Genomic DNA, 12,998 nt, shown 5'->3' with positions numbered 1-12,998 from the left:
CACCTAAGAAGGCTGTATGAAAATTCCCCCCTTAATGTACAAATCTTATAGAGAAGCATTACTGATATTTCTAAGAAATTATTTATTTCCCCCAACAAACATACATGTATCAACACATACATACACCAGTCCATCTTCATAGCCTGTATGCAAAGAAATAGCTCTACTCCTGTTCTGGAAAGGAAAAGTTAAAACTTGAATATCTCGTTGTCTTGCAAAGTGTTAATCAGTAGGAAACTGTGATCAGTGGAGCTGTACACTTTAACGTCACTCTTGTACAGGGGGCTAGCGAAGTGACTGCAGTGCCTAGGGACACTGAAGGCACTCTTCTACTCCAGGCAGGTATTATACAGAAATGCCTACACTACTCTGCAGCACCTTGCAAAGTGAGCAAGAGCAGACAAGCAACAGGGACTGCGAAAATGGAAAACCTCCCGGACAAAGGTGCTATTTATAGTGTGTGATCTCAGGTAAAGCAAACTCCTCCGGTGCCATCTGACTACTGCAGTTTTTGAAGGCAATTGTTTTACTCAAAAGCTAGTGACAAACATTGAGGGGAAGGAAGAGCATTAAACAATGTTGTTTTCTGTCGTTTTTATCTAGCAGTCAAAATAAATACTAAATGCTGTTAGCCTCTTCATTCTTCTAATTTTACATGCAAAGTACTGAGCTGTCACAACAGGAACTGTAAATGATGAGATCTGAATTTTATCCTGTAATGATGAAGTTTTGACTGCACATTAAGATGTTTTAAAACTGGTCCTTGCCAAAGGTTCCAAGCTGGTGTCATTTGATCCTTTAGAGGCTAAAGCATTTAGAATATGAACAGTGAGGAAAAAAATATACTTTGTTTGTTGTTAAGTATATTTGCTAGTTGTGGTCTTTGTCAAGGAATGAAGAGGAGTGAGGGAGTGTTCAAAGAGTAGGAATGTTAATATGTAACACAGAGCACATCTTGGAACATTCTTGTACATTTTATCATGAAAAGTTGAAAAACCTTTACTTTGGATATTGGCTCAATCTAAACTTTCAAAGTGATTGCAGTTCATAAATATAAATGCATGAGAATGTGAGGCCTTCTTTTTTTGAATCCAGATTTGTTTGACAAGGGGATTACAATGTTTAAAGTGTTCTAACTTGATAGACTTCAGTACCTGATTATACATTTACATCTCATCTCAGTGAATGAATGTCAAATATTCTATTTAAAGAAAAATATTATTGTGCATTACACTTTCGTCAGCTTGTATTTGCACAGTGATTTTGGTGCTTAGTTTGGCTTTTTGGATATTTCATGTTAAAACCGTGGATAGAAACCTATCTAAATGAAAAGGTGGTGTCTGCTGGGATTCCTATCAGGGCCCTAAATGGGCTTCCCAGTTTGTCAGCTAATGTCAGGACTGCTTTAAATCTTTAACTTGAAAACAAGACAAACTGAATTGCAAGAGTCTACTAAAGTCTAAATCCCATAAGTATATAGTGACACCATTAAATATTTCATGGGAGCCTAATAATACCTTCAAACAAGGCAATAATGAAAATGCAGGCAGCAGAGCTGCAGCTCCACAAACTGCACATAGGTCACTTGCTTCCTTCCAGATGCCTTTCAAAGTAGAATCTTACCAACCGTTCAATGACTTACCTACTGGGCCTGTACTACTTTCATCAAATTTCCTTCTTCTTTAATATCTTCACACATAATTCACAGGACGCGTTACTTAGGTTTCGTGAAAAAGACAATACTATCATATTCACTTTTCTGCAGTTTGCAAATAATGTGTCTTGGCTGTTCTCTTTACACAAATTTCAGTTCACAGGTATTTTGGTGACAAACAGTTGTTATTGTGGAGCAAATTCTTGCATTCTCCTCTTAAAGTGTCCTTGTCTGGTTCTGAGTAGTTTCACATTACTGGTTATTGACTAATTTTAGATCATTAAGTAATTAAATGCACTTATATTTAGTATAGTAGGAACACAGGATATAGTACATTTTCATCAATATACAGTGTGCTCTTTATTCTGTAGGCTATAGTGAAATAATTCTTAATACAGCATGATCATTGAATATCTATGGTGAATTTTTATAAATGCAACTTGAAGGTATTAAAAAAACTTTAAATAGTACATTTTCTGATGCTCCGCTTGACAGTGACTATAAAGCAGATTCCTGTGTAGTGTAGGCATAGCTGAGAATGTGTCACAAAATTATAAAAAGTGATGCATAATCTTGATGTATAATAAATAAATGGATATTTTGAACTAAAGTAGAGTGGGCAACTCATCTAAATGTCTGCTGTCTTGTGTTTTGAATGTCACTGTATTAGCTTGATGTTTTGTCTGGCAATTGGCATCAGATATAAAGTAAAATGTTTCACACTTGGATACATAAAGGTATAACAGAGTCTTAATCAAGTCCACTGGCTATATCTCTTCAGCCACTCTGTTTAACTTAACAGTATTATAGAATTTCTCCAATATGTTTAGGCACAAAGCCCCAATCAATGAGAAGCTGAGAAATGTAAATCTCTCTCAGGAATTATGTTGCATTTGTCAAGATTTTGCCATTTCTTTGCTTCTTTATATATGTTTGTAAAGCTGTTACTTTTAAAGAATAATAAAAATTGTATTACATTCTGCAAAGGTTAAAACTAGAATGAAGAAAATGGTTATACTGTTGTAATAATAGCCCTGATATCTGATGATGATGATTATTATTATTATTATTTGTAATGTGGTAATATTAGCATTGCAGATAAGAGAATTAACACACTAGGTGAAAAAAAAATCAATCCAGAATTCAAAACAAATCATTAATATAGTTTGATTGTATTCCTTCCCACATTTCTTCTGGCTATAGCCACTAAATTGTCTGAATAATTTACATGTACCTGATAGTTATTTTTTCTGAAACATTTAAAATGTGAGGACAATATTCTGTAGTTTAACTCAATCCAAGGACAAGTATTTTCATCTGTAAATTAAAGCAATTACGCAGCAGATATTATATTATGTGTGCTATGGTCTCCAGATAGTCATCCATCACCCTCAATCGAGCTGTCAAAGTAGGCAGATTTGTTTCTAGGAGGCAGTCTTCCAGCTGGGGAGAATAAGAGAACATCATCATTAATTAGAGTGTGACCCTGGGGCTGCTCATGACTGAACCCTGAAAGCACTCTAAGCAAGTCTGCAAGCTATGGAACAGCAATTCCACTGCACCAGCCCAGTCTTTCAGGACATTTATTTGTCCTCCAGGGCCTCCAAAAACCAATGACTCTAGCTTGCCCAGCATCCCAACTGAATCTTAGGCTACTGCTATGGTTGTCTTTCCAGCAAATTGCCTCTTGAAATATCATGTCACCTGTAACATCTTCCTTTGCTGTTGCTTACTTCTTTCCAAAAAGAGCAGAAAATATTTGTAACCAGAATATTGAATTAATTTAAATGTTTTTAAAAATTGTTTTGACACCATTTTGAAAGATACAAGTATGCAATTTCTATGACTTTTTAGGCATTAACAGGTTAAATAAAACCGAATCTTAGCACAGAATGGAGATAGATTAAGTTGGTTGTATGGTCTGAGAATGTTTTAGAAATATTCTTCATTTTTATTGTCATATAAAAGCATCAAAGAGGAAATATTTTTGGATTTTCAGCAATAGAGTGTAAATACAAAATTTTTGAAACTTCAGATTTGTTTAAAAATAAAGCTCACAAGCATGATATTTGCCTCTGCTAGTCAAAAGAAAATGCATGTATTTACTTCTAAAGAAAAAAAATCATTAATTTATCAAATATGCTAAAATACTTTAAATTTCCTTACAGTAAATCTTTTTATATTATTTGTGAAAGTATTTATTGGGATATGTAAAATGCACTTAGAGTAATTAATTTCACACACAATTTTGGACTGTCCTTCCAAAAGTCAGACAATTTTAACTTATTAAATTGCCAGTTTCTGTAGGCATAATTTTCAGTTATAAAACATGTACAGTACTGAAGGAGCTCATTATTCTCACCTTCTTGTACAGTAATCTTGAATGGCAGAGACCTGGAGATAAAGTCAGAAAGAACACTGGGAATTGTGACAAGGATCTGGGTTAACTGACATTCAAGTGCAATAATAAAATAGCAAATGCTCAATAAAGCAGGCACTCTAAAAACTCCAAAGGGAGAAACACTCTTTATGGACAATTTGTTTCAAGACTAAAAAGATATATGAATACAGATGTGAGATTAAAAAAAGGCTAATTTCTTAATAACTAAATATTCTGATTAAATTAATTATGATTGCATCAAACATGGGGCCCTATTTACTGAGCAGTTTTCCTATAGAGACAAACTGGGAGAAAACCATGTAGTAAATAAGTCCCATGGTTTGCAAACATTCCTGACTGCAGTGCATGAATCTGCATAGGATTTCTGTATTGAGTCATACATACACAGTAAGAATGAAAGGAAAGGAGACCTGCTTTTGGTGTGGTTTATTGCAAATGCTAGTGCTGATTTTAACAGTTGAATAAATCTCATATAAAGACTTGCTCGGGTGTTCCTTCATATATCTAATTTGTAATTGAGACTAATTATTACAGTGGGGTGGGAAGAAGCAGCTGCTCATTAATTAATTTCTAATTAAAACTACTTACCATCCTTCAGTGTCTAAGAATAAAAAAAATAATTAGTTTGTACAACACTGATACTTCAGAAACAGATTGTTTCTAGACTTTGCATAGATACAGAATAATATAACTGACTTCTGAAAACCCTCCAAATGTAAACCATATACCATACACGTGCATCTACAATTCACTTTTGTATATATTGTTCTTTAAGTTGAATTAGATTCAGAAAATGAATAGTAAAATCGCAGGCATCAGTTTGAGGAGTTATCTGACGTCACAACTCAGGCTATTTAAAACAACGTCCAGGACGACGTATTTTATTCTACATTGTTGCCCTTTTTCTTCAAAACATGTATTCCTAACATTACAGGCATTATCAGTCTCACAGAACCCTACATGAAGTAATCGTTTCTGGTTTACTGTTGTAGAAAACAATTACAGTGTGTGTGATATGTTATTTTTTCTTTAAGAAAAAAAAAGTTTAAGATGAATGTAAATAAATTAAATATGGTATTCTGCTTCGTCCTATAAGGATCTAGGAACCTGTGCTTACCAATCAATTGGTACAATAGAGCAGAGCAAGCCTACAGTAGCGACTAGATCAGAAGCCTCTCCTCTCCTGTTACTTGGGAGCTTCTGTACCATGTCCTACCCTCAGTTTGGATACCCATACGCTTCTGCACCCCAGGTAAGTCGGCACTGACCAGTAGCACGCCTCCATTGAACTGAATCTGTATTGATTGCATCCTTTCGGTGCTAAAGCTTCAGTGTTCCCTGTGAACGGGGGAAAGGGATTGAGCTATCTCAGCATATTTATATTTTAATGAATATTTAAGCTAGAAATCGTGCATGTACATGTAAATAAAAGGTATACAAACTACTGGGGAGTATGTTATAAAAAAAAAGTGACGAGAAAACAGCAATAGAAGCAATATGCTCTTGTTTAAAATGTAACATCTCAGCAGAAAAAATGTACAAAAGATATGTGAATGTAGAAATTAATATTAAAGAGAAGACGCGAAGTGATTTATAGCGGTAAGGGGGTCTGTTACTGAGATATGTATAACACAAGAGACAACTTGTTTACAAAAGAGTTTATAAACGAGGGTGAGAGCTTTTTAATGCAATGGCTGAGAGTGAATCCATTTATTATTGCCTTATAAATAGATGCTGCCTTTAATGTTAATACTAACAGCCGAAATGCCCCTCCCATGTGATATTGTAAACAACAGTATCTTCCCTCTTTTTCTTGCAGCTATGGAATAGAGTTTCCCATTTGTAGTCCCTGAAGTTAATTTTATAAAAAAACAAACAAACAAACAAACTACATGCCTCTCCCTAGGTTTGCTTTTGTCCTCATAGCCCTGTTTTTTTTCTCTAGTTCCTGATGAGCACCAATTCCTTGACTGCTTGCTGTGAGTCGAGTAGCAGGACTCTGACAGACTCGGGGGCAGCCGCCTCTGCACAGACCCCGGTCTATTGTCCTGTGTATGAGAGCAGGCTGCTAGCCACAGCCCGGCATGAGCTCAATTCGGCAGCTGCCTTGGGAGTCTATGGAAACCCCTACACCAACACCCAGGGCTATGGAAACTACGTTACCTATGGCACTGATGCTTCGGCATTCTATTCTTTGGTAAGCAACCTTAAACTCGACTTCTCTTATGCACGTTACAGCAAATCAGAACTCTTGAAAGCAAATCTTCGCGCTTTGTATAATTTATGACCGAAGACCTATTCAGATTGTAGTTTATTCCTTCTGTACCTTACTGTTCAGTAAAACAGAATAAATATATGTTCCGTTGTAATCTCTGAGAAAAAAATGACCCTTGCTTGAATAGCAAAGATGGACTATTACAAGCTATGTTTACTCAAATTGTCCTTTTATACCAGCCTAATCCGTGACACAACTAGATGAATGCATTTAGGTTGGTTTTATGTTTACCCATTTATTTTGGTCGAACAATTTACATCTTAAATTTTTATGTCAAAAGTTATTGGATAATATTAAAAGGTCAGTTATGAAAATCATGGGAGTACTTTACTACAGTACTTAGTGAACTTGACTGAGGGAAACTTGCAAGTTTATTCTTGTGATTCTTCATATTAAATTTAATAGAAGATCTAAGCAAAGTATAACAAAACTTTTTCCAAAAATATAAGGCATTTGATATGCTCCTTATTTCTTTTATTAAGCATTTAAGATAAGTATACCAGCCCAAATCTCTTCTCGACTGTAAAATGAAAGTGAAATTGGAATCTCTATTATATTTATTAATTCAATTTACAAAGAAATTGCTTAGAAAAGATACGTTTGGACTAAAGAAAATGTTTAAAGCTACTTTCAGCAATTCTAAGTATATAACCATATTTATACTATATTAGAGTTTTCATAATGCTATCTTAAAACAACATAAGGAACATATGTGCTTTAGTTGGCATTTTAACGAGATATATGGGACTGAGATGTTCATTCAAGCACACATCCATTATCGCAGAATTTGGTGTATTTTACATATTATAAACTGTCAGTCAAACCTAGAAAATGCATTCAGAGAACTGGTATGCATTTCCCTTTCAGGGGAAATGGCAAGTCTGAAATAAAAAGAAAGTTATTAAATTCCATTAAATCTTTCTTAAATGAAATAAAGAAAACTAAAAAAAAAAAAAATAATAACCTTGACCTTGTTTTCCAGAATACTTTCGAGTCTAAAGATGGCACTGGATCTGCGCATGCAGGCATCACTCAGGCGGCTGCTGCCTATTGTCCATATGACCATACACTAAGCCAGTATCAATATGACAGGTATGATCCATATACAAAATAAGCATCGCATAATGTCCATATTCCTTAACAATGCTTTTCTAAAATAGTTACACACTATGAGAGAGTAAGAAACTAGATAGATAAAATATCTATCGAGATAGAGAGAGCGTGGATGCTCCTGCTCCTCCTCACCTTTTCTCCACCCTAGGAACCCTTTGCTACCAGTCAGCTAATTTCTCACTGATTTGGGCAGGTCTGAAAGGAATTGTAATCAAATATGGTTATTACGATTATTATTTTTTTGGCAGCTCAGACATTTGCATATCGTGTTACCTGGAAATGCAGGATTGTACTCTGGATTCCACATTTCAACTCTGTTCTGTTGAAGACTTAAATTATCATACTATAGGGTATATGTACTAAAACGTTTCCCCCATTTTGGTCCTATAGGAAAAATGCTTACTGCAGAGGACCCTATATTTAAGAAAAAAAATGTCTAATTACAATGCAGGCATCAGGATCAGCAAGAGTAGTAACATCACCACGGCCACCGATCACCTGTAATCTGGAGCCAACTCTTCTCGGAGCTCCATTAACAGGCATATACACAGATTATGGGGCTCATTTATCATCCTGGCAGGGCGCATGCCGGCACTATCTGCACTAATGCCGCACTGTGCAGGGAAGAAATTTTAGTGCCAGATTAATTTATCATTCTGTGTTAAATGAATGAGGTAAAGTGCGTTGAAGCATTGTTTTAAAATGACTGGGTCCCAGGTCAACATTAAATAATTCTGCGTTGAACTCAGTACACAGGCCAGATGTACTACTCATTTTTTCCATAGACACAAAATAGGTAAAACCTTTTTGTACTTCAGGCCCACACGAGAAAACCCTTTAGGAGGGAAGTAGGTGGAGATATACGTTTCCCCATGGGACAGGACAGACAAAAAGACAACAGAACTGCCCCAACCTAGCAATTTTTGTAAGGAGCTCACATTTAAGGGAATCATTCACTAAAGCCTTCTTCCCAGTTTGTATGTATGAGGGAAAAATCTTAATGAATCTTTAAGAAAGTATTTTAAATATATAGCAAACAAGTTTGCTGGTTTAGAATTGCCGGTCAGTTGTGGTGTTAAAGGGGTGGTTTTCTATGCCATGTTTAGCACTTGTTCCACACAGTTTTTGTTTGTTTGTTTACTTTTTTTGCATTCATTAACTGCTTGCTTTGCTTTCTTATACATGCTTAAATGAAGGCACAGCAATAGTAAACAATGGCCATTCTCTGTTAGAAACAGTGCCAGTCTCTGTCTGAGTTAAGGATGATACAGGAACAGCTTTTTTTGGAAAAAAAAAAAAAAAAGTTTGATAACCCTTGGGAAATTAGTCCCTATCTTTTTTCATATCAATTAAAGACAGGTCATGAATAACTTCTATAACTGCGAGTTCACTTTTAATATAAAATAATGTTTTTCACAAGATAGGACAAATTCATTTATTTTAGAAAAAAAAGAAATTACGATAGGAATCCTTTTTACAGATGCCTGTCAATAACCGTTCATCATCCTGCAGCTGGTATTCTTTCAATTGTTTTATGCATGTAAACTCCAGAATCTTTGCGTAAGGGTTTCTCAAATCGGGCCTGGTGATCACAGTCAGTAGGGTTTTCAGGATATTGACAATGAGCATACATGAGATAAATGTGCTTACCTTGGAGACCTGGTAAATGTAAATTTATCTCATGCATATTTATCAAGAGTATCTTGAAAACCAAACTGGCTGTGGAGTTACCAGGGCAGTTTTGGGCAGGAACATTTTGGACACCTTCCTCCATTGAAAAAATTGTCAGCTCTGCATTTTTCCCATTGAAAATAATGGGATTTTTTTGTTGAAAATCTGAGGCAATGTTTGTACAGGACCAAAATTGGTACAAGGCTATCATGGGATTGATTTAGTAAACTTTAAAGTATTTTACCTTTGCTATGTTAATTAGTTTTTTCACCGCAGAAAACCGCAAGCAATTTCAACTTTTTAATTCCACTGGGTGCCTTTGATCTTTCTTAGATAAGGATCATTAAATATTTAGGTGCTTCCTGGTATCATCTGCGTTCTCTTTTTAAAATTTCATCAACAACAAATGAGCCAGACATTACTAATAAAAATAAAGAATGAAAAATATTTATATACCCCGAGGTCATTCAAATTGCTTCCGTTAGAAAGAGAACCATGAATCATCTGACAGCAAGAAGTTCTGTACATTGGTATGCACCTAGGTTTTCTAAGTCCTAAACTATATTTAAAAAATTACAATATTTTCAGTATGAGTATATAAATACAAGGCAAATAGTTCTACTCTATAGGTGTTACATAATCCTCCTAATTTGTTGTATATAATTCGGGAATATGTTAAACATAATTCATGTTTTTAACGTGTGGCTGTTGGGAGTTTTTTGTTGTTGTTGGTTGTTTGTTTGTTTACCGTGGACCTTCTGGATTCAGTATCTTTTAAACTTGTATTTATATTTGTCATTGCTGTGTTTTTAGTCAAATGCTTTTCCTACTGATCATATTAGATAGAAGTAATCGATATACACGATTTTTTTTTCTGTTCTCTTAATTTAAGATATGGAACTATAGATGGAGGAACCCGTAGAAAAAATGCTACCCGTGAAACCACCAGTACTTTGAAAGCCTGGCTGCAGGAGCACCGGAAGAACCCTTATCCCACCAAGGGCGAGAAGATCATGCTGGCCATCATCACCAAGATGACCCTGACCCAGGTCTCCACCTGGTTCGCCAACGCCAGAAGGAGGCTCAAGAAGGAGAATAAGATGACATGGCCTCCAAGAAACAAGTCTTCAGATGAAAAGAGACCTTATGAAGAACAAGAGGATGAGCTTCAGGAGAGCAACCTAAAGAATGAAAAAAACAATGACGGTTGGTTTTTTTTGTGTATAAATGCAGTGAAAACTGTCTGATTTTAATAAAATAGATGTGCTTTACCTTCCAAAGTCCCGGTTGTAGGTTTTGCTAATTATTATTATGATTATTCATTTAATTAGAAAGTCTCCTATTTCCAAGGATTGTTCTTTTGTATCAAATCATAAGAACTTTTGGAAAATAGACTCCAAAACAAATTTCACCATTTTCATCCAAAAGAAAAGGACCTCTTTTTCCACAAGTGTGCTTATAATGCTGGAATGCTGGAATCCATATTTTTTTAGAGAATTTAACATGCAGTGCCAGAACTATTATTAAGGAAAATGGCAATGTTAAAAACAGTAAGCATTTTGAAAGAGAATTTTTTTTCTTTTAACAAATAGATCATTTTATATATAGTTCTTTAGGCAAAGCATAGTTTGAAATATTTCAATGGGGGATAGTAAAAACAGAGTGGTGATAACTTATGAAATGTGTATCATTCTGTTTATTTAGCTGTCGATTTTCACTTTACAGAGGAAAGTCCAAGTAGAGAAGACAAAGAGTTAGAGCTGAGTGACCTGGATGACTTTGACGCCATTGAGTCAGAAAGCTCAGAGTGTGAACTGAAGCAGCCTTTGCACCGCCAGCACTTAGAGGCCAATCAGCTGCGGGCAGCCGACTGTAGCAACGACCACTTCAAAGAGGCTGTCCTCAAGCTACCCGTCACAGCCACCACCGTGGATCCAGACCCGGGCAGATCTAAAAACTGTCTCAAGAGCATAGTCGATGAGTGTGCACAAGACTTAATCAGCGCCAGGCAGAGAAGCTGTATGCCCAAATTCTGCTTCCAGCAGCAAAGCCAACAGATTCAAGAAAGCAAGCCAAGGATCTGGTCGTTGGCTCAGACTGCCACTTCTTTGAACCAAACTGACTATCCATCTTGCATGCTGAAACGCCAGGGGATTTCCTCTTCTTCCTCATCTTCAGCTGTTTCCACTCCAGTTAGTGTCATTGACAGGCGCCAGGATTCCCCTGTTACCAGTCTGAGGAACTGGGTAGACGGCGTTTTTCACGACCCTTTATTCAGACACAGTACTTTGAACCAAGCTTTGAGTAACACCACAGTTTCTTGGACAAACAGCAAAGGTGCCATCCTTGAAACGGGACCCTTAGGACGTTCTCTTGGAAACAGTACGAGTATGATCAAAGAAAAACTGCCAAATTTGCCACATCATGACACAAATAAAGAATTTCTTGCATTTCCAAAATCGGGAAGCAAAATGTTCTGTTCCTAACAATCCTTCAATTAATAACTGATAACTTTACACAACATGATGTATTCACACATTGCTAGTGTATTCAAGGGGTTTTATTGAAATATAAATCCCTATTTAAAAAAAATGTGGATTTCAAGTTCTGTTTGTTGAGTTAAAAGAACAGACTTATTGTTATTTTGAAGATTTCACTTGGCTACAACTAAAGAGATCAGTTTCCTCAATAATTGTTTAAATCCACGTCAATAAGCACGTTTTCCATAGTAAGAGTACTTAAAGTTTACATCCAAAGTTTACAAACGCAAACTTTCAATTCAAAGTTTTTATTTAGAAGGCATGCTAATAGAAGACTTTTCAGACTTTGTTATGATTTCAGTGTTATTAAACAATTCAAAAACAGCACTTCTTCCAAGTTTACAGTATTACACAAATTGAATTTGACAGTTAAATATGCTAATGTACACGCCAATAAAGTGTATGTTTCAGAGGTAAAAGGAGTGTTTGATTGCAGAATCTTCAGATCCTTCCTACAGGAAGAGATTGTACAATGACATCTGTGTTTCTTATATTACCCAGAGAGAATGCTTAAGATAAGAAGATACTATTATAACACCATGCACATAATTTGCATGTTTGTTTGTAGGCAGGTTGCTGGGGTTAAAAGTATTTTTAATGTCAACTTTGTATATGCCACACAACAGCCTTATTAATAATTATCATTGCTATAGTTAACAATGGACTGACGTTGCAATCCCCAGTTAAAAAGTAGAAATGCGTAACAGTTTTAAATCATGTAAAACAGAAAAACAAAACCACAGTTTCATCCTTTAAAAAAACATATACTGAAATGCCAGGTCTAGAAAAAGGAGGCAGAAAACTAAAACAACTTATTTAGTTCAAGATTAATTTGGAACCGACTCAAGAAATGGGTTTTCCCGTGCAGCTTTTACTCTGACGCATTTCACAAACCTCTGAAACAGAATCTCTTTCCAAGTGTACAAAATATTTAATTCATCCCTTACTTGATATTTTAACAACCATTTGAGCTTACAACCTTTCTAGCTGTCTGTTGAAAATCTTGATTGTGCATTAATATTTCAACATTTCAGAATAGCTACCTTACAGTGTTTGACATTGGAATGGGAGTGCAGTCATGAGTAGTTCTGATAAATGTGACTGAGCACGACCAAAGGAGTTTATCAGTTTATCATGTGGAGAAAAAGTATGATGATCATTTCCTTCCCTACCAATATTTAGTAGATTTGTTTGTTTGATAAGGTCAACTTAAAAGAAGCTCCTTCTCTTCGCCAAAGAGAATATATGAGAAAGTTAAATGATTTATTACCGATATATAAATGACGCCTCTTTTCAAACGTATCCAATTAAAACATTTTAATTATAGCAACCTTTAATCAACTA

The 12,998-nt window shown here is 35.5% G+C and overlaps 1 protein-coding gene across 1 annotated transcript; it reads left to right on the top strand.

Moving 5' to 3' along the window:
* Positions 1-292: 292 nt before the first annotated feature.
* IRX4 (iroquois homeobox 4) lies at positions 293-12,073 on the top strand. The gene is made up of 6 exons (XM_029592648.1): positions 293-470; positions 5,152-5,307; positions 6,001-6,252; positions 7,313-7,422; positions 10,007-10,320; positions 10,840-12,073. Exons 2-6 carry the CDS (start codon positions 5,263-5,265, stop codon positions 11,598-11,600), a joined length of 1,482 nt encoding a protein of 493 aa, XP_029448508.1. The 5' UTR covers positions 293-470; positions 5,152-5,262; the 3' UTR covers positions 11,601-12,073.
* The last annotated feature ends 925 nt before the right edge of the window (positions 12,074-12,998 follow it).

Source organism: Rhinatrema bivittatum, chromosome 2 (assembly GCF_901001135.1).
Source record: "Rhinatrema bivittatum chromosome 2, aRhiBiv1.1, whole genome shotgun sequence".
Lineage (NCBI taxonomy): Eukaryota > Metazoa > Chordata > Amphibia > Gymnophiona > Rhinatrematidae > Rhinatrema > Rhinatrema bivittatum.
The sequence above is the reverse complement of the archived record's forward strand: the minus strand, read 5'-3'. Positions and strand labels throughout refer to the sequence as shown.